Source organism: Takifugu rubripes, unplaced genomic scaffold (genome assembly GCF_901000725.2).
Source record: "Takifugu rubripes unplaced genomic scaffold, fTakRub1.2, whole genome shotgun sequence".
In the NCBI taxonomy this organism is placed as follows: domain Eukaryota; kingdom Metazoa; phylum Chordata; class Actinopteri; order Tetraodontiformes; family Tetraodontidae; genus Takifugu; species Takifugu rubripes.
In genome coordinates, this window is record NW_021821647.1 from 57,388 (window position 1) to 77,484 (window position 20,097).

The 20,097-nt window shown below is 49.4% G+C and overlaps 4 protein-coding genes across 6 annotated transcripts; all 4 read right to left on the minus strand.

Annotated features, from left to right (window-relative positions):
- Positions 1-82: 82 nt before the first annotated feature.
- LOC101070893 (intermediate filament family orphan 1) lies at positions 83-8,020 on the minus strand. Of its 2 annotated transcripts, none has more exons than XM_029832416.1 (9): positions 6,731-8,020; positions 5,239-5,299; positions 4,581-4,676; positions 4,346-4,486; positions 4,088-4,272; positions 3,892-4,018; positions 2,683-2,772; positions 2,426-2,556; positions 83-2,280 (listed from the first exon to the last, which is right to left on the minus strand). In XM_029832416.1, the coding sequence occupies exons 1-9, from the start codon at positions 7,663-7,665 to the stop codon at positions 2,175-2,177; spliced, it is 1,872 nt and encodes a 623-aa protein (XP_029688276.1). In that variant the 5' UTR covers positions 7,666-8,020; the 3' UTR covers positions 83-2,174. The 2 variants fall into 2 exon arrangements, with proteins under 2 accessions (XP_029688276.1, XP_029688275.1); XM_029832415.1 differs by having other exon boundaries at positions 83-2,283.
- Positions 8,021-8,730: 710 nt separating this feature from the next.
- LOC105416734 (opsin-5-like) lies at positions 8,731-11,661 on the minus strand. Its single transcript, XM_029832414.1, has 9 exons — positions 11,585-11,661; positions 11,280-11,402; positions 10,753-10,903; positions 10,503-10,642; positions 10,171-10,309; positions 9,956-10,070; positions 9,645-9,725; positions 9,061-9,577; positions 8,731-8,992 (listed from the first exon to the last, which is right to left on the minus strand). The coding sequence occupies exons 2-9, from the start codon at positions 11,377-11,379 to the stop codon at positions 8,775-8,777; spliced, it is 1,461 nt and encodes a 486-aa protein (XP_029688274.1). The 5' UTR covers positions 11,380-11,402; positions 11,585-11,661; the 3' UTR covers positions 8,731-8,774.
- Positions 11,662-12,281: 620 nt separating this feature from the next.
- On the minus strand, positions 12,282-15,919 carry LOC101067242 (glyceraldehyde-3-phosphate dehydrogenase). Of its 2 annotated transcripts, XM_011605880.2 has the most exons (12): positions 15,810-15,919; positions 15,447-15,492; positions 14,139-14,238; positions 13,945-14,051; positions 13,791-13,881; positions 13,602-13,717; positions 13,426-13,507; positions 13,200-13,351; positions 13,029-13,107; positions 12,864-12,947; positions 12,696-12,793; positions 12,282-12,615 (listed from the first exon to the last, which is right to left on the minus strand). In XM_011605880.2, exons 2-12 carry the CDS (start codon positions 15,467-15,469, stop codon positions 12,546-12,548), a joined length of 1,002 nt encoding a protein of 333 aa, XP_011604182.1. In that variant the 5' UTR covers positions 15,470-15,492; positions 15,810-15,919; the 3' UTR covers positions 12,282-12,545. The 2 variants fall into 2 exon arrangements, with proteins under 2 accessions (XP_011604182.1, NP_001267044.1); NM_001280115.1 differs by lacking the exon at positions 15,810-15,919 and having other exon boundaries at positions 12,546-12,615; positions 15,447-15,469.
- A 1,951-nt stretch (positions 15,920-17,870) lies between these two features.
- Positions 17,871-19,194, minus strand: cnp-1 (C-type natriuretic peptide-1). The gene is given in 3 exon segments (NM_001032567.2): positions 17,871-18,477; positions 18,634-18,765; positions 19,181-19,194. Coding segments are annotated over 2 exon segments (381 nt in total). The 5' UTR covers positions 18,733-18,765; positions 19,181-19,194; the 3' UTR covers positions 17,871-18,195.
- Positions 19,195-20,097: the final 903 nt, after the last annotated feature.

The following is a 20,097-nucleotide window of genomic DNA, read 5'->3' on the forward strand; positions in this document are numbered from 1 at the left end:
CAGTTCACAGAATTCCACCTTTTTCAAGACTAACAATGACAACGTGACACAACAATAAAGGACACGTTTTCTTGCTTCGTTGCATTCGTCTTTTTATTATTTCTGTCTCTGTTGACATGTTACACACTGGTTCAGCAGTATAGCCTTCAAAGCCGAGGTTACGTCTCACCTGTACCATCCTACGCGCCCGAGTCGACCATCAGCACCATTAAATACTCACGAGACACCAAATATTGCTGCTTTCGACCGAGGAAAACATACAAGACCTTTGTTGCTTCTTTAACGGTGCTTCTTCCTGTTCCTGAGTCTTTGATCACAAGCGGTTCTTCAAATCTTTTCCCCTCTTATAGAATAACAAAACAATCGTTCATTTTGCCAAACGTGTGTGTGTGTGTGTGTGTGTCTGCATATTTCCCCCTGGCGCTATTTTTAAATTGACATTTCTCCACAGCGACACATACAACCTTGAACATGGAGGAAAAAATAGCAGCAAAATAAAAAAAATAAGTGTCATTTCATTTAAAAATACATATGCGACAAAAGTCAAACGTGTCTGACATTTCTAAAAAAAACCACGATGAAATGTATGAACAAAAACAAACACACCTCCGCTCTGAAACCTGATGCTAACGAAGATGAGCTTCTCTAAAACCCTCTTATTGTATTTAAGCTCTACATTAAACATTCTTTAAACGGCCACGCGTGCACGAGTTTATATCAGCTTCACACACGCCCCTGCTGATTGTACATCTTTGTGAGTGCAAATCTTTTCACCTTTTCAGGCGAAAACAACAGGAACCGAGCACCTTGGTGAACCAGCATCTCATTTTTACCGGCGATTTCCTGTTGTCAGACAAATGTCAGACAGATGCTTTGGCACTCTATGGCTTATTGACTCCCGCCTGCCTCCGTTTGCTCTACGATCTCTACAGCGTCTCTCGGCCATGCATGAATATTACAGGATCCACCGTTGGGAAGCGTTTATACATTACTTTTCTTGTCAGTGATTCAGGAAGCAGGAGCTGACACTAAATCTGGAGCAGGTCCAAAATGGGGGCTATACAACTACGAACAGTCATGCTTCTTCCCCTGACCCCAACACCTTGAGCCGTCGAGCGAACCCCTTTTTGCAGCGTCACTGGTTTCATCTTCCATTCAGAGATATTTTAGCGAAGCGGCGGTGACTCAGCACGTCATAAAGCTCCACTCAGGCCATCACAGAACCTCACACACCAGAACCTCACACACCAGAACCTCACACACCGACTGCCTGGAAAACGTCCTCCCAGCAGGCGTCGGGCCGTGAACCTCTACCGTCGAGGTTGGAATCTACTATAACTACGAGATGATGTGACACATGATCCGTTTAGTCCAGTTTAAATCGACCGGAAGGTTTGGCGAGCTCGGCAGTCTAAGAACACATCGGCTGCTCCAAAATCTCTCCGTTTCGTTTTTTTCCTGGATAATTCAGAGCAGATAAATAAGTGGATTTGACAGCAGGTAACTGTGGCTGAACAGACAGAACTCTGCTGCTCTAATATACACACTGAATATTTTTGTCATCTAAAACAGAAGTGATGTTGGGTGAAGCACGTGTGTTATAGGGCTTTTCTCAGGGTGCACTTTCGTCCGTTAGTATACAGAATTCAAGCTATTGGGCAGTAAAATGCTGAATCGCGACATCTTATTAGACTTTCTTTGTCCACTGGAAGAGGGTCACATGTCTTCAGATATGTGTGGACTAAAGGCGTCCTCGCACCAGGTACAGTAATTGCTTGGGAGGTTCCAGAAAAGTGCGCTGTCACGTGTTAGTACTGCGTACGGAGTGAAAGGCTCATGCCATTTTTTTTTCCCTGATGGTTTTAGTGCTGCGGTGCAACAGTTCACAAGGACGGCAGAGCAACATCCAAGGATCAGCGGGGACCCAAACTGATCTGGTAGGAAGAAAAATAAAAGTCTTGCGTATTTGGAGTGACATTTTGGCTCATAGGGGGTCGTTGCCTTAGTTACAGTTGTGTGTTGTGTTGAGGTGGGGGGAGGGGGGGGGGTACTGCAGCTGGACGCGGCGGCGGTTACATCTACGTGATGGAGATCACATGGGAAAGCAGCCAGACCTAGTGAGGGTCACACGGTGCAGCTGGGGGCGGTCCAAGTCGCCCCCCGCTGAGAAATGGTCAGGATTTTCCTGCAGGTTGAAGGTTGGAGGCCGAAGGCGGAGACGCGGACGCCTTGTCGCCCTCTCTCTGGTCAGTTTCCTCCACGGAGGCAGAGGCCGCAGGACTGCTGAGAGACAAAACACAAGGCCACACGTCTTTCATCCCTTTCTCTAACCCCCTCCGCTCATGTTTGTGGTCTCAGGTGTATTACTGCTACAAACAGCGCCGCCTCATCTTAAGTGGTTGCTAGGCGCCCCGGCGGGTGTCACCTTTCTCCGCTCTGGGTGATGAGTCTCCTGCAGGTCTCCATCTGAACGTCCAGGCCCCTCTTCATGGAGCACATCTCCATGTACTCGTGCAGGTGTCGGTTCATGTCGCTCTTTGCTGTGGCCAGTTCCATCTGCAGCCGGGGGGAAACTGGCCGTCACACATACTCACAGAGGGATCCCAGCGAACGCTGGCTGCTTTTATCATGAGAACACGCAACAGAATTCCAAGAGGAAAACAGCTTTGAAGCGTGTCTGACCTCAATCTGGTCAATGGTCTCCTGGTATTCCTTCTCTCGAGACTTGAAGAGACACTCGGTGTCGCTAATCACCTTTTCCAAGCAGTCCTCCTGATACACGCACACAAAAACGAACGTTCGCGAGAATATCCGAATCTGGAAATCGTTTTTAAATGCTAATTATACAGCAAGATAATTAAAAGGAGATGAAGTGTCAAGTCTGGTTTTATTCTCAGATCAAATTTCACTGACTAATGCAGCTATTTTATTACTGGCAGACGATCCTGAGCCACCCACAGTCTGCAGATGGAAACAGCACACAGGGGGCGTCACGTCTGTCCGCATTACGTCTGTCCGGTTCTAACATCCTGGTTCTAACCATCCTGGTTCTAACATCCTGGTTCTAACATCCTGGTTCTAACCATCCTGGTTCTACCAACCTGGTTCTAACCATCCTGGTTCTAACGTCATGATTCTAACCAACCTGGTTCTAACATCCTGGTTCTAACCATCCTGGTTCTAACATCCTGGTTCTAACCATCCTGGTTCTAACCACCCTGGTTCTAACATCCTGGTTCTAACATCCTGATTCTAACCATGCTGGTTCTAACATCCTGGTTCTAACCATCCTGGTTCTAACATCCTGGTTCTAACCAACCTGGTTCTAACATCCTGGTTCTAACCATCCTGGTTCTAACCAACCTGGTTCTAACATCCTGGTTCTAACATCCTGATTCTAACCATCCTGGTTCTAGCCAACCTGGTTCTAACCAACCTGGTTCTAACATCCTGGTTCTAACCATCCTGGTTCTAACATCCTGATTCTAACCATCCTGGTTCTAACCATCCTGGTTCTAACATCCTGGTTCTAACCATCCTGGTTCTAACGTCATGATTCTAACCATGCTGGTTCTAACATCCTGGTTCTAACCATCCTGGTTCTAACATCCTGGTTCTAACCAACCTGGTTCTAACATCCTGGTTCTAACCATCCTGGTTCTAACATCCTGGTTCTAACCAACCTGGTTCTAACCAACCTGGTTCTAACATCCTGATTCTAACCATCCTGGTTCTAGCCAACCTGGTTCTAACCAACCTGGTTCTAACATCCTGGTTCTAACCATCCTGGTTCTAACATCCTGATTCTAACCATCCTGGTTCTAACCAACCTGGTTCTAACCATCCTGGTTCTAACATCCTGGTTCTAACATCCTGGTAAATGCGGCCTACCTCTCCTGGAGGATGGATGGGGTCAGGAGGCAGAGTGCAACCAGGAAAGTCCTCCCAAAGAAGCAGCGTCTCCTCGGTCTCCTCCCAGGCCAAACTGTCACAGTCATCCTCGAACTCACATTCCCTCCTGAGAAAACACGCACGCACGTTCAGAAGCGCACGACAGACCACCCGCCGCGTTCCCCGGACCACTCACAGGTGGTTCAGCATCCTCTGCATCTCCTCGTTGATCTGGTTGCCCGACGAGCCGCCGCGCTCCTCCTCTTTGGCCACACCGGCGTCGCTCTCGGACGTGCTGACGGGTTCCTCGCACTCGCTCCCGTTGAAGGACAGCGGCGTTTGTTTCCGGCGGCAGGCCAGCGCCGGCTGGCTGTTGGGAGGCTGCGGGTTCATTGGAAGACCACCAGCGTCAAGGGCTGAACAAAAGGAGCCGAGGACCTCCACTTCCTCGTACCTGGTACATGTGAATGACGCCATCGCAGTTCCTCTGCTGAGCCACGTCGCAGAGACGAGCGGTGATGTCGATCCTGCGGCAGATGTCCATGTCCACCTTCATGGCCTTCTCCTGGATCTTGCTGTCCAGCTCCGACAGGTTCTGAGCGCAGGGAAGCGAGGGAGCGTGCTCAGAACTAGCCTGACATGAGAAAAGCATCCATGCGCGTGTGGTTGGGAGCATGCGCTCGGCTTACGTTGCTCATCAGGCCTTTGAAGAGAACCAGCTCTGCCTTCAGCTGCTGGACTCGGAGGGCCAGCTCGTCCTGGCAGCCCTCGCTCTCCTGCAGGTCCTGCGTGCAGCACAATGACCCAAACACTCAGCATGATCATCTCAGAAAGCAGAGATTGGACAGAGACCAACAGAGTTCCAGGATTATCAAAGCTCTTCATACGTGCAACAATATTGGTCGCACACGTTTGAGGTTCAGCTGGTACTTAAGAAACACACCCGGGCCTGCTCACAACACAGGAACAACACTGGAAGGGCAGAATTTTAGGTTTTATTTAGCTCTCACAGGAAGGAACGGCATTAATCTCTTAGAAAGTACTACAGGAGTAACTCGTGAAAACGTGTCATTCACCAAATACCTGATAAAACTAAATAAATAGCCAGTTTACTTTCATCAGCTGATGTTTAAAGGACATTGTAAGAGGAATAAAAAGAATTCTTAATAAGTCTGACAGCTTTTAAGGCTTTATTTTCTCGAGCAAGGTCAAGATCTTCTTGTGTGTAACAAATGATTGGAATTCTAAACTGAAGCCATATTCAGGGGCTTAAACCTTCTGAATCCTGTTGACTTGAGCTCAGACTCAGCGGCTCATTAGAGATGCAGAGCCGCAGCACAATATTACCTCTTGTAGGTCTACGATCTTCTGCTGCAGGTCCATCCTCATTGTGCATTCCTCCTCCCATCTAAATGACACAGACACACCAGCGTGAGAGGAGCGACACAAGCCTGGGTGTTTGGAATGTTCCCCTGCTTGGCTGTGTAGCCAAAAATCTGCATAAATCAACTCTGCTGATGTGAAAGAGCCGAAGGGGAACTGAAAGACAGAGAGGATTGAAGCGCAGCCGCAGATTATATAAGTCATTGTGTTCTGCTGGGATGCCGTTCGCTCCACTACTGTAAAAACCTGCGCACGGAGATCTCACTGTGATCACAGTTGGCACTCAAGAATCTGCTGGCTGCACCTGGGGGGGCAGAATGAGACCCACTACAACCCTGTGGTGGCACAGCGGCGGACGTATGAGAGGCTCGTTGGATCGCTAACCCGAAGGTGCAGAAAGTGCTTCCCCCTGCGTGCCAAAGCCTCATTGGGCATTTCCAGCGTGCGCTGTATGCTGCATTGCAGATACACTGTGGAGAGTGGAGAGGGGAGTGCGCAGTGGAGGGAGGGGGGGGGGGGGCAGGGAGCACAAGACAGAAGAGAGGAGGGGTTCAGAGGTTTGTGTCAGAATAAGAATGAGGACCGCGTTAAAATAACTGTGGATAAATCAGATCCATAGCTTCAGATGGAGGGTTTGGGTCACAGACAGGAAGCAAACTTTACCTTCTATCAGCTGAAACGGCCCACAAAGGCTCTCCGCATTGTTCTATATGTTGTTTTCCCCTTGAAAGAGTTGAGTGGTGATTGTGGGATGGAAAAATTGTGGTTCGGACCGAACACCTCAGTCCACAAGTGTCACTTTTGAGAGCATTTTAACAGAAGCGCCAGATCAATTTCAAAAGGGGAAATCCACTTTAGAGGAGAGTTGACAGGATCTGAAAATAGAGACAGCTGTCCCCTGGATATGTCCACTGGTGATGACATCCCGGGACACTGCTGCGGGGAATTATGGCTGCGGGAATAAAATTCATCTGTAGTTGGTCTGAGGATTGTTTCCCCAGATAAACACATGTGACATGTCACCAGGATCATAAATTCTTCTTAGAGCAAATGTTGCTTCTTGAACGCAAAGCTAAATAATAATCAGCTGTTAGTGTCATAAACCAAAGCTAAAGTGTCCTTTAGCAAACTTTAATCAACCTTATTGTTCCAGTAACATTCTGGGAGCTTTGCCTCACAGGTCTGAGCTTCATTCTTGATTATATTCAGCTCGTGACACATGAGTGACAGAATGCGACGAGGGCCTATTTGTGGTCTGCCATGAAGTGGATGCAGGGTCCGGTTGGGGGGTGATGATGCAGAGATCTATGCGCTGACTCTGCTCTGGTTGGAGACAGATGGTCTTGCACTGGCTTCTCAGCTCACTCTCACTCCTCCCAAGCACACTTAAGAAAGCCGTGCATGTGGCCCACAGGGCCGTTAAAAGTGCAATAAAAAAAGGTTTCAACCCATTTACCTTCGCTTGTACTCGTCCCTCTCCCTCTTCACCTTGGCCAGGACGTTGTACAGGGCTCTGATCTCAGGGGTGATGGTATCTATCTGGACCCCAACACCATCTGGGTGCACCCAGGACACCCCAGGGCTGGTCAGACGCTCCACGCCTGGTCCCAGTTTGCGGATGTGGTTGTAGGACCAGATGGTGCCTGGAAGGAACCGCGGAGGGGGGTTGTTGGAGCCCGGTGCGTCTGCACAAGGAGAGGGGTGGCTGACGGTGATGGCCGGGTTCCAGCTGATGTTGGCGGGGGCTGATGCGGACCCTTCAGTTTTGGCCGGTGCGGTGCTTGTGGCGTGAGCAAACAGCGTGGTCGGCCTCCTGGCTGAGTTGTTGGTGTTGTGGAAGGGCAAAGAGCCGGGCCTGAACGGTATGGTCCCGACAAATCCGGTCTGCACACCCGCCTCCTGGGTCTGCACCCGGTTCTCACAGCATCCACCTTGGCAGGGCTTGTTGGCATCCAGCGCCTGTTGCAGCTGCTTCTCTAAAATCTTATTTCTGCGCTCCAATTCGTGCACCTTCGCCAAAAAGCACCTGAACCTCAAGTTGAGCGTCTTAAGGACGCTGATGTTGGATCCTAGGTCGTTTCTGAGAGCCATGGCTGCAGGGGGATGCGGCACAGCGCGGTGCTGGTACAAGCTGCTGTGGTTGAAATAAGGTGAGGTCTGGGAGGGTGCGGTGACGTCAGGCCCCGGCTGATCAGGCCCCGGACCCGAATGATCACCCAGGAGAAAGGACGCCTGGTCCGGTGCACCGAAGACGGTGTCGGACAGGAGGCCAGAGGGGGAATCTGGATGTCCGAGAGCCTGGTGCTGAGGATGTTGTTGGAGATGCGTAGAGGCCCCCAACAAAGGATTCATGCTATGATATGGAAAACTGAAGCGCTGCAGATCTGGCATGAACACGGACGGGAATGATCTCGCTTTAGCAGAATAGGATGAATAAATAAATCACACACGGGCCCTCAAACGCAGGTTTCCCAAAAGAGAAGCACGTTAAACGCCAACATGATTACATAAGTGTCTCTAAATAAGAATCTTAACCTGAACGTCTCCGCGTCGGCGCTGATTATCCACCCGAGCGAAAAGCGACTCAAAATGGACTGGAAGCAGAACTAAAACGCACCCACCGCGGTCTCAAACAGATGGACGAGAACGGAACAAAAACGGCACAGAGGATGAATGGAAAAGGAATGAAATCCAATGTCAGCGCGTCACAGAAGTTCTGGCAACAAGATGTAACCGCAGGCAGGAGAGAGAGAGTGCCGTAATTACCCTACTAGAGCCGCGGGCAGGAGAGAGTGTACCGTAATTACCCTACTAGAGCCGCCCCGAGCCCGTAACCGTGTGACTCGGGGAGCAGAAGCTCAGCCGGGGGGGGGGAGGGGGCACAGCAACATTTACAGATGCTGGATCAGGATCTATGACGGCGTAGATGTTGTGCGCCATGTCTGATTTCTACCATCAAGGATACAACTGTGTTGACAGACAAATTAATTAATTTAATAAAGAAGGAAGATGCCAGGAACGTGAATAACAGCTAATTTAATACATGGTGGCACATTTAAAAGCCTTAGAGATCATTTTATTGCACATCAATGTCATTGATCTCAGTGTTAAAATACTGCCTATCCACCTAATCTATCTATCTATCTATCTATCTATCTATCTATCTATCTATCCATCTATCCATCTATCCATCTATCCATCTATCTATCTATCTATCTATCTATCTATCTATCTATCTATCTATCTATCTATCTATCTATCTATCTATCTATCCATCTATCCATCTATCCATCTATCTATCTATCCATCTATCTATCTATCTATCTATCTATCTATCTATCTATCTATCTATCTATCTATCTATCTATCTATCTATCTATCTATCTATCTATCTATCTATCTATCTATCTATCTATCTATCTATCTATCCATCTATCTATCTATCTATCTATCTATCTATCTATCTATCTATCTATCTATCTATCTATCTATCTATCTATCTATCTGTCCTCGGCCTGTCTTTCCATGTTGTCTTGGGTGTCCACAGAGACGAGCTCCAGGGACTCAGGTCTTGTGGACATCGTATTGTCCCTGGTCTCGCGGAGGGACGTTTGGTTCTTCCGTTTCTCCGGATTTGTCCATTGTCCGTCCACAAAGACAGAAATGGTCGAGCTCCTTTTCCTACTCAGGCTCTGGGAGTGGGAGAGGGTAACGGATCCTGGGAGAGGGAGGGAGGAGACGTAAGTCTGGCTGGTCGGGGAAACGCCGATGCTTGATGTTCCTTACTTTGATTTGAGCTGCCGCTGCTCCGCTGTCCTCGCCTCCCACGCGACCTGTCCTGGCTGAACACCATGGCAAAGACATCATCCCTGAACTCTCTGCTCATCATCTGGTAGATGATGGGGTTGAACATGCAGTGGGATTTGGCAAGCATGGCCGGGATCAGCGTGACTACTGGAGGAAGAGAGGAAGTGGTCCAGGCGCTGCCGCTCATTGGGTCTGCTGCCCGGTCCAGAGGGGGACCGGAAACATCGCTGGGGCCGATGGATTTGTTGACCTGACTCCACTTGTTCTCAGGGTTGTTGTAGATTTCTTCCACTGCGGTCCAGTTCAAGAGTGGAGGTACGTCCAGGATCTGCGTAGAGTTTGGAGAACCCAGAGCCCCACCAGCGAAGCCCTCCACCAGGCCTAGTAAAGGGCTTTTTGCTTCATGGTCATCACTGGAAATCATCGCAGACATCAGAGACACGGTGGCATAAGGCAACCAGGACAGGAAGAAGGTGCAGCACACCACAGCAGCCATCTGAAACCAACATGCGCCTTATTGCTCCTGCAACATGGACGTGGAGGGGAGACACGGGAGCCTTTACCTTTGCAAGTCTCAGATCTTTGCTGCGATGAATGACAGAGGAGGACGGCATAGATGCCAAAGTGTGACCGGACCTGTAGACCTGAGGGCACAAGGAAACAATTCTCAAACACTGACAGCCACCTCGGCGTGTTTAAACTTCTGTATTAGTGTGTTGTTGTCGACTCCTAGAGAGGTCAGTGAAGTTCTTTCCTCGCTGTCGTTCTCAGTGTGGTCGCTAGAGGGAGCCAGAGGTGTATTTTGAAATTCCTCACAGAGGCTTTAAAAGAATCTTATCACTGAAATTTCTCCATTTCAGCGTCACGTCCTCACCGTCAGCAGGATGACCAGATATGAGGTGACAATGATGAGGGCGGGAAGTCCAAAACATAAAATCGAAATGAGGACGATGTAGAGTCTGTCTTTTAAGGAGGACTTCATTCTCCACCTTAAAATAACAAAAATGGGGGGGAACTGATTACCGCTCCTGTTCATCCCTGCTAAGGTTGAGATGGGTGTCATAAACAATGCGGTGAAGCTGACGGTACCAGTTGATGGTGCAGCTGGTCCCATAAGGTTCTGGCCCATAAGTTCCAAATCCAAAAGCAGGTAGGAAGGCCCAGAAGAAAGTGTAAACCCAAACCAGCACAATGGACAAAGAAATATGTCGCTTCTCCACCCATTGACCTGTAAAGAAGTAAATAAAACTTTAGTGGTTTATTTGGTGGCAAAAATGAGCATTCCTGAGAAGTCTTGGCATTTAAATACACATTCAAATTGATCCAATGAGTAGATTTTCTGTTCACTTGCTGTGTAGGCTGAAATGTGGCGCTACCAAACGAGCCCCTTATGAGCTACACCAGGAGAAGGTGTCACTTGCCATATTTTAAGCTGCAGATCTTCAGGCAGCGTTCCACCGAGATGAGACAGGTGGTGAGGAGAGAGGCGATGCCGAACACGAAGCCTTGGATGCCGTACCAACGGCACATCGTCTCTCCAAACACCCAGGCGTGGCACAGGCTGACAGAGGGAGACAGGGTTAACGGGTCGCTCAGAGGCTGCTCGTCCCAGTCCTGTGGACGGCGGCCTCGTCCTGACCTAGTGCCTGTGTTCATGTTTGATTTTAATACCATGAAGTGATGAAGAACGGCACCCCCAGAAGACTGAAGCCTAAATCGCAGACAGCCAGGTTGATGGTCATGAGCTCTGGAGGTCTGAGCTTGTTTCTTTTCCTGCAGTAGACGAGCAGAACCATCCCGTTCCCCAGCGCTGACGTGGCCCCTGAAGGAAGAAGACATGCAGCATTGCAGCAACAACATTTTGTTAGGATATAATCAATAATCCTTCCTTTTCCCCTTGAACGCTACATCCCGTTGAGGGTCACGGGGAGGGCGCTGGGGCCGATCCACACCTGAGAAGGCGGGTCCACCCCTGGAAGCTCATTGCAGGACCTTTCATGAGCATTTTCGGGGATTGGTATCTTGCTCAAGGGTACCTCGGCAGTGCTCTGAGGGTGTCCTTGCACCTCCCAGTATGACCAAAACACCTTCCTTGTTTTGTTTTTTTTTTACCACCAAGGAGCTTGAACAGCCGTATCGTGCTCTAGGGATTATTAACATTCTTATATATGGTGAATAAAAGAGTCAGAAATGCCCACCAGTGAACATGAGGAATATAGCAGCAGCCACATCTACTGACGGGCTCAGCCGGGAGAGGAAGAGCGGATGGATGGACGGGGGGACGTTTTTCCCTGTCATGGATACACCGCACCTTCCAAAACCTGCCACCGACGTATAAAAGCAAAGAAAAGAACAACAAGCTTCAGAGCTCAGATGAAAGCTTCAAAACCTCTGATGCTCCTGATGTGCGGATGTTCGAAGTGGGATCACCTCCGGCACCTAGAAAAATAGGCACATTTCTATTTTTTCTATTCGTCTTTCATTTCCAGGCACCGCCACTCACCTGCCTCTCGTCTCGTCAGCCCTCTCCTGTGACCTCTGACCTGTTGGTCCTACTTAAAGCCCCTTCTATTCTTTAAGCTGAACTCTGGGTTTCTGTTTGGGAGCGCATGGGATTATTTGCTATCGACAGTCTGTCACAAATGTGCAGCGAGCGCCCGACAGTGATGGGTGTCTGAGGGGGGGGGGTGTAAATGTGGGCGTCACTAATTTATGTGTCCTTCACAGCCGTCGCTCAAATAGACGTTACGGTTGACAACCTGGACGTCACGCAGGTACACACACACACATCCTGCTTTGACAGCAGTATGGATCAAAGCACTGAAGAGACCTGGAAGAAACATGCACCTTTAAACAAGTTTGTAGTTTACTTTTAGACAAGTGAATCATTTTATTCCCTAAAGAATAGAGGCAAACGGTCCTGAACCCAGCTGACGTAAGCCTGAGTGACCCATCATAACAGCACCAGCAGCCACGCTACTATTGAACTGGGATAAAAGGGTCAAGGCATTAAAAAGTAGCCACTCAATAAGCAGCAACGGCACAATCGATGGTTAATGGAACACACGGGGGTCATATTTCCTTTTATTGGTGCATTAGGCAGCGATGCGCCGGTTTAACGCTGGAGGTGGGTCAGAACCGTCACCGACTAGAACAGCTTTTCCAGCCACCATTCCGTGTGATGACAAAGACAAAGTCCCCAGTGTCACAAAAAGACTTTTATTTCATCACTTGACTGCAATACCTCAGTACTGTAGCCAGAAATGGAACCGTCACTCCCTCTCAGACAGGGAATACAAAAGGAATTGGTCAACAATTTAATCTTTTCCATTTGTTCTCCAGGGAAATTTCCCAATCAGGCACACAAGAGCTGGAATAACTGATGGAACCAGGCACAGTCGTGGAGTCAACATTTGTCTTAGAGATGTTCAGTGCTGATAAAGAGGATGCGTGATGTGGCCCGTTTACTCCTTGGCAGCCATGTGGGCCATCAGGTCACAGACACGGTTGCTGTAGCCAAACTCATTGTCGTACCTGGTGGGGAACAAAAAGAAAGTTGATTTAGAACACCAGTTACACAAACCAGAGGAAAAAAACCCAAAACAAACACGTACCATGTGACCAGCTTGACGAAGTGGTCGTTGAGGGCGATGCCAGCACCAGCATCAAAGATGGAGGAGTGGGTGTCGCCGTTGAAGTCTGTGGACACAACCTGAGACAAACGGACGGGTCCATAAAACACTGGACTCTTAAATCTAGAGGATGTCAACAAATAAACATACCTGGTGCTCCGTGTATCCCAGAATGCCTTTCATTGGGCCCTCAGCTGCGGCCTTCACAACCTTCTTGATGTCGTCGTACTTGGCCTGCGGCAAAGGAAGTTCGAAGAGTTTGACAACGTCATCGTTTTAATCTCAGCGGGTCAGAACGTTGGAGACGTCACTCACAGGCTTCTCCAGGCGGACCGTCAGGTCAACCACGGACACGTTGGGGGTGGGAACACGGAAGGCCATGCCGGTCAGCTTGCTGTGGAAAAACAAGTTTTCAGGAATAAACCAAATCGATATATTTATGCCGATATTTTTAAATTCAGCAACATGGGGATGTCTTTGACGGACCCGTTCAGCTCGGGGATGACCTTGCCGACGGCCTTGGCGGCGCCGGTAGAGGCGGGGATGATGTTCTGGCTGGCACCACGGCCGTCTCTCCACAGCTTGCCTGAGGGACCGTCCACCGTCTTCTGAGTGGCAGTGATGGCGTGAACTGTGCTCTGGGAGGGAGAGGACAGGTTTGGTTAAACGGGTTCTCCGCTGGCATCATCTTCAGGGGCCGTCCCATCCTCACCATCAGGCCCTCAATGATTCCAAAGTTGTCGTTGATGACCTTGGCCAGGGGAGCCAGGCAGTTGGTTGTGCAGGAAGCGTTGCTACGGAGCCAGAGTGGCAGCTTTAGTCACCCAGGAGTGCGTTTAGAAGGAAGTGTTCCATTATTGTGGGTTCGCCGCCCCCTCGGGTCCTTACCTGACAACGGAAAGGGACTTGTCGTACTTCTCATGGTTGACGCCCATGACGAACATGGGGGCATCAGCACTGGGTGCAGAGATGATCACTCTCTTGGCACCACCCTTCAAGTGAGCCTGTGAGAAAACCGTTTTAACACACCGGCGGATGGCACCTAGGAGCAGTTTGGGTGTGGAGCGGAATACGTACGGAGGCCTTCTCGATGGTGGTGAACACACCAGTGGACTCAACCACATACTGGGCACCAGCCTCACCCCATTTAATGTTAGTGGGGTCCCTCCTGAAAGCAGACAGGACAGAGTGGGTGGGTGGGTTTAAAACGCCTCATGTTAAGTTAACTCACTCGTGGAAAACGGTGATGGCATGTCCATCGACGACCAGCTTGCCACCCTCGGCCTTCACCTCACCCTTGAAGCGGCCGTGGGTGGAGTCATACTTGAACATGTAGACCTAAAGATTTAAAATAATGCAAATTCACCATGTTGACAGGGTAAAGAAAGACGGATTCCAGACAAAGGGTCAAGTCTTGTTACCAACCATGTACTCCAGGTCAATGAAGGGGTCATTGATGGCCACAATTTCCACCTTCTTGGAGGTGAAAGCAGCACGAGTCACCAGACGGCCGATACGGCCGAATCTGGAAAATACAAAAAAAACAAAACAACGTTTGGCCTGTAGATGGTGACGCAACACTGTAAATCAAAGTCAGGGACCGACCCCCCCCTTCCCCACACAGTTGAGTCTCAGGGTCGTTGAGGAGACGATTCAGGGCGTTCTAAAGTGCAAAAGTCAAAGTGTAAAACTTTATTTTCAGCTGCGCCTCAGCCACGTCCCTTTGGGAAACCCGAAACCACATCCAAACAAAGGGCAAGGTTCAGGAGGAGGGGCAGGGGGGTGTGTACTCACACACACTCCTCTCCGAGGGCTAAAGTCGAGCTCCAGCTCCGTGTCCTAATCCTGGTGACGCACGGCAACATTTGCTTAAGCAGCAGAGTTACTTTTTAACCACGGGTCTGAACTCCCGACGCGCTTCCCAGCGAGACGGGACGAAAACAGGTCAGATAACGAGACTTTAGCATCCCGACCGAAGGGAACGGCTTCGTCTCGGATCAGGAAGTGGCTCAAATGGCTTTATCAGAGGGATAAAGTTCAGCACAGGGAGGCCAAATGTCTGCAGCCAGACTTCAGAGACTCCCTCCCTCTGCAGACTACACAGGTGCTTTTGGTGTTTCGAGCTTGGCATTTTAGCGTGGAGACACCAGACAGAGAGTCAGCCTCATTTTCGCCATCGCTGGCATTGCGCCGGTTTATTTGCAGCATGTTGCGTCACTGGTGCACAGGTCACATCGTTAAGGCCTCAGCTGCAATGTGGACCTGAAACATTCTGCAGCAGCATTTTTATCGTTTAATTTAATGCGGTTTTCTCAAGCTGGAATTCGGGATGGAAGCTTTTGTGCAAATAGAAACAGATTAGATGTCCTTTAATATGAAATGTAACAGGATACAGAGAAGGAGCATTGCAGAGTTAATCCAGAGATGTGAAGTGCATCCAGTAAAGACCACTGTAGCCTGCGCCCACATCTCAATGCCTTCACCATCAGTTTAAAGTAAAGAAAGCAGCTGGTCACGTGGCCTCATATTTGATCTAAATGCCAACTGATGTCTCCTTTGTTTCGTATTCTTGTGCATTTTCTGGCTGTCAACGAGATGCTGCCATTTGTGCGAACCAGAAACTAAATTAAAGCCAAAGTAAATGGCTTAAATATAACGAGTGCACGCACGCTGCAGCGCCCTCTGCCGGAGCGGCGGCCAGTGAGCAGCTGGGTGGATAAAAGGAGCTCTTACCCGTTGATGCCAACTTTGACCATTTTGCCTGGGTTGCAATAGTCCTCTGAAAGCAAAGAGAGAAGCAATTAATCGAACACGCCTCAAATATGCACTTTAACTTGAGTTTTCAAAACCTTCCCTTTGGGTAGCTAAAAATATAAAACACCGAAAAATTGGTTGTCAAATTAAAAAAAATAAATTAAAAAAATAATAATATCATCACACCTGGAACTCATTCCTTACACCGAAAGACAATAGTGAACTTATTCTTCCTCCCATCCCAATTAAGCCTGCACATTGTCTGCAGGTGAGCTGAGTTTTCTCAGCGGTGCAGCTGTTGATGCTCCCGGTAAAGTTCGTCCTCTCAGGAAAGTTACTTACCGTTTGTGAGACTGCCTCAGTGTGTCTTGCGACTCCGGGTGTGAGTGGGGAAGAGCAAACTTGTGTTGGGGTTTATATGATTAACGAGGGCGATTGACCACGCCCCCTGCACAGGCCCCTCCCCCTCGGAATGCCAAGGTCGTTAGTTTGCAGGAGACGTTCAGCTCTCTACTACAAATCTAAAGCTTAACTCCTAATTAATTGATCACAAAAGTGTTTTTTTGCTTTGATCAAACCTGTTTCCATGATTCTGAGAAGTTTATAAAAATTGTTCCTGCTCCCACATGGTGGACTGAAGAGAAAGGGGACCCTGAAAACAGGGACCTCTGACCTTTGCAGCACACACAGACACTGGGGGCAAAGCGGGGATCAAATCTCTGTCTTAGTGACGCTGACATTTACTGTCCAAAGACCATGACCCTTCACTTTCAAACTCCGCAGCCACAGGCTCCCACTGCCTCCCGCTATCTCATAAGTCAAAAGTTGAGACTTGGTTACTCAACGTGCACACACGGCCAACACGCATGTGCAAAAGAGGCACACTCAGCTGGAACTCTGTCGCGCGAAAGAAGAACAATTCCATCTAAATATAAAGAGGGCAACGCCCCCGGAAGAGACGACAGACAGCTGCGGCTGCGTGAGGTCCCTCCACTGATATCGAACCTGTGGAATGTGTCTTGTTACCACAGCAACCCAGGATGGCACAAAACACAAGACATTTCCCAATTGGCAGCTTTTCCGTGGCTTTTTCCACCTCAGTCACATCAAACACAATTGCACACGAGCGTGTTATGGCCGCCGTCCAGCAGCATAGCTGGAGGAGCAGCGCTGGGCTCTGCTCCGCAACGTTAAGGTCAAAGAGGGGACGTAAAGGTCAGGCTAACTTTAGACACCGGCTGCTTCCTTCATACTTGCTTCACGCTTGTTCTCTCCCTACTCTAAATGGTGGAATCACATCTTCTTTCTATTTAAAAATAAAGCATTTTTGCACACATGTAGTCAGAAAATCTAAAATTTAAATGGGGTTTAAAACCTGCAACTCGAATGTCATGATGTGCCCATAGCAAGACTCTAGAAGATGATCTTGATTTGTCTGATTCAAGCTGTATCGTAGTGGTCAGAGAGTGTTGGAACATCAATTAGTGCTCAGACTAAACGGGATTTTAACTGCACGTCCACTCGGTGCCCTGAATCCAGAACTCTCTGCAGACGGTGTGGCTGCAGCTGAGACAGGGTGGAGGGAAACTGCCATCTAGTGCTGTGTTTGGGAGCTTCAGTATTACCATCAGAGCCCGACCCAGCAGCTCCGGCCTGGTCAAGACACCCAGAAGAGGGAAGCGAGCGGCTCCTGATCAACTCCAGCTCCTCATGGAAACACCTCCACAACATTCAGTGGCTGAATAACGACGGAGGAGCAAATGATTCTTTCCCTCATTTACCCTGATAAAAACGGCACAGTCCTATTTATCCAATACACCATTCACACATGCACGTGTGAGCAGGTTAATAAATCTTTGTTACCTGATTGATGTGAAGATTAAACCAAGATGGAGGCGCTGGAATTCCGTGGTCCCGGTTTAATCACAACCCGCACGTCGAGGTCAAAAGGGCCCATCGAAGGCAGCACCAGGGTGCCGATCACCAGAGGTGTGAATAAAAAGGTGCAAATGTCTCTGCAGCTGTCGACGACTCGACCACTTAACCTGGAATTTTCTGCCTGTGCCCACGTCTCCTGGGAGGAGAGGGGAGGTTCCAGAGAGGAAACCTGCTATTCCGTGGAGTCTGAGGCCACCCGGCAGGGCTGCCATGATCATCACCCTCCCACGGAGGCACTTCCCAACAGGTTCCACCTCAACTGAACCTTCTGCACAAATGCTTCACGTTTATTCAGAATTACAAAGGAACGATGCTGACAAAGAGGTGAAGATCCCGTTTCCACTCATCGTTGAGGCGGGAAGAAATCTGCCTTTCTCCAAGTTTCAGCAGGAAAATTTCAGTCAGCTGCTTTTTGAGCTCATTTTTTAATAGGAAGAAAAAGGTAAATTATGGAAGAGCAGGCGAAATGTTAAATATGTTTATTCATGCAAATCATAAAACAACACAGAACTCATCATTTCAGCATCTCGACGTCATATCGCCAACGGTCGTCTGGACTTTTACGCCACGGATACACGGACGGCGGCAGAAGCACGAGGAGCCAGATGAGGAGAAACCCCGTCTGAGGGTGAACGCCGACCACCTGACGGGAACAAAGCTCGCTAACATTCAGCTCAACGGTTACGGATGAAGCCACAGGTGAAATGAGGTCACATGACCAAAGCTGCAGGTTCACAGATGCAACACTTTTTACCCCTTTTAAGACTCAACCAACAGTCCGGGGGGGTCTCTAACAGCCCAGTCCACTCATGGACCCGATGCGGTCCAGTTTCAGCCCGAAGCATCCTCGGTTCCACCCCCTCCTGGACCGGTCCGGCTCGGCTCGCTTCTGATTTGCCAGAGCCCCCCTTAGCAGGCGCAGCCAGGGGGTGTCCGCCTCGGCCCATTTGGGGTACTCGTCCGCTTTGGAAGAGGACAGGTTGGACTGGTCGTCCGGGTGGCTGTTCAGCATGTTCTCCAGGTCGTCCAGGGTCAAAAGGTCATTGTAGCTTTCCAGAAACTGCTCCATAAACTGCAGCAGAATGGGGGGAAACAAATTAATTAAATTTTCAGGGAGTGTACAAGGAAGAATAATTCAATCATGGATACATTTCATTACTCTCTCCTCTGATTCCTTCCTGCTCTCCCTCCCAGCAATCTCCCCTTTTCTCCCCCCCCCCCGACGTACCTGGGCAGCATCAGAAGGCTGCTGAAGAGCGCGAGCGTCCGTGATCTCCACGGGAGTCAGCAGGAGCAGAGCGGCACAGAGCAGCGCGGGACACAGCATGGCAGCAGAGGGCGGCAGGAGGAAACACCAGGACTGAAGATGCAGAATCGTGATGCACAAACGGCTGATTTCAGTGGCCAAATGGGCTTTAAACATACCTGACAGATTATATTTAATGTGGAAACATGATATCGATATCACACTGATTTATTTGGGTATAAAGATTTAGAATATTCAGTTTTCTCTCACTGAGCTGCAACGTTTCTGCTAGTTAATAGTTTAGTCACATTTTAAAAATGTGAAAATGTTAATTTATGGAAATGGTTTCACAGCCAAGTTTGCGGTTTAGTTTCTAAAAAAAATAGTCCAAAACCCCAAAACAATAAACAGACACTTGGTGACCAACGGATTCGGCTCTACCCCTCTCACGCTTCCTCCATGTGATCGCTTCTCTGAAGAAGAATTGAGAGGAATCGCCGCAGGAAGAGGAAAAGCAGAGTTTGCTCACCTGTTGTTGGTCTTCTGTCGGAGCTCGGAGCTGTTCTGCTCCCGCGGACTCTTCCTCCCCGTCCTCGTCTCCCTCACTTGTTGGCACCTGCTGGGAGCATCACTATCTCACTGGCTGACTCCTCCCCCTCTGCCTGCGATGAAACTGAAAAGGATGTTCTTCCTCTGGCGTCTTGGCAGGAGCCGACCGTCGGGGCATCGGCGTGGATGCGGAGGTTATGAACAGATGCCCCCGCCCACCCCAACTCTGCCTCCTCTTCATCTTTTCTTTGGAGTGATGTCATAGCCTTGAAGAGCGCAGCTGCCATTGCCAAGGTGACCGTGTGGATTGTGGGACACAGCAAGGTCAGAGGTCAACCCTGACCTCCCGCATCCCCTTTAACAGGCAACCAAAGAACGTGGAAAGGTTTACAGCAGCGCTTCTAGGTGATTTCTAGTGTGATCCAATCTGTCCCTGCGCAGCCCGGCCTCCGACTCTCCCTTTGTCTCCGTTGTGTCCCAGCGTGAACTGACCTCTCGGCTCAGCTGGATAAGTTACAGTCTGTCAGCACCATCTGCTCCCTGTACCCCCCGCTGCCAAATTACAACACTCGCCGGAGCCGGACGCTCCAGCACACCTCAAACTTCAGCAGCCTCTGATTATTTCAAGTAAATAAAGCCCAACAGCATCGCGCCACACACACCCCCCCTGTGAAAAAGGAACCCAGATTGGCATGTAAATAATTGTAAATGGTTCGGAAAAAGGTCCGTGACAGGAGGCGAGCCCGCCTAACTCCACCGCGAGGACTGCGAGCGCAGTGTTGTTGGCGAGAGTCTTTACATAACATATCAATCAGAGATGCGCCCCTCTCATCTCAGCCGAGAGGACAACGTGTGGGAGAGGGCGTAGGCAAGAGATGAGCCATGTGGGGGGGGAGA

Excerpts from the sequence above, each read along its gene's own strand:
- LOC101070893 (XM_029832415.1), bottom strand. The coding sequence starts at position 7,665 with ATGCCAGATCTGCAGCGCTTCAGTTTTCCATATCATAGCATGAATCCT. Across the intron at positions 5,300-6,730 it reads AGGGACGAGTACAAGCGAAG|ATGGGAGGAGGAATGCACAA; the intron begins GTAAATGGGTTG and ends TGTGTCATTTAG. Across the intron at positions 4,273-4,345 it reads GCGTCATTCACATGTACCAG|CCTCCCAACAGCCAGCCGGC; the intron begins GTACGAGGAAGT and ends ATGAACCCGCAG.
- LOC105416734 (XM_029832414.1), bottom strand. The coding sequence starts at position 11,379 with ATGACAGGGAAAAACGTCCCCCCGTCCATCCATCCGCTCTTCCTCTCC. Across the intron at positions 10,310-10,502 it reads GATCTGCAGCTTAAAATATG|GTCAATGGGTGGAGAAGCGA; the intron begins GCAAGTGACACC and ends ACTTCTTTACAG. Across the intron at positions 9,578-9,644 it reads AAGATCTGAGACTTGCAAAG|ATGGCTGCTGTGGTGTGCTG; the intron begins GTAAAGGCTCCC and ends TGTTGGTTTCAG.
- LOC101067242 (XM_011605880.2), bottom strand. The coding sequence starts at position 15,469 with ATGGTCAAAGTTGGCATCAACGG. Across the intron at positions 14,052-14,138 it reads TCATTGACCTGGAGTACATG|GTCTACATGTTCAAGTATGA; the intron begins GTTGGTAACAAG and ends TTAAATCTTTAG. Across the intron at positions 13,718-13,790 it reads CCACCATCGAGAAGGCCTCC|GCTCACTTGAAGGGTGGTGC; the intron begins GTACGTATTCCG and ends GTTTTCTCACAG.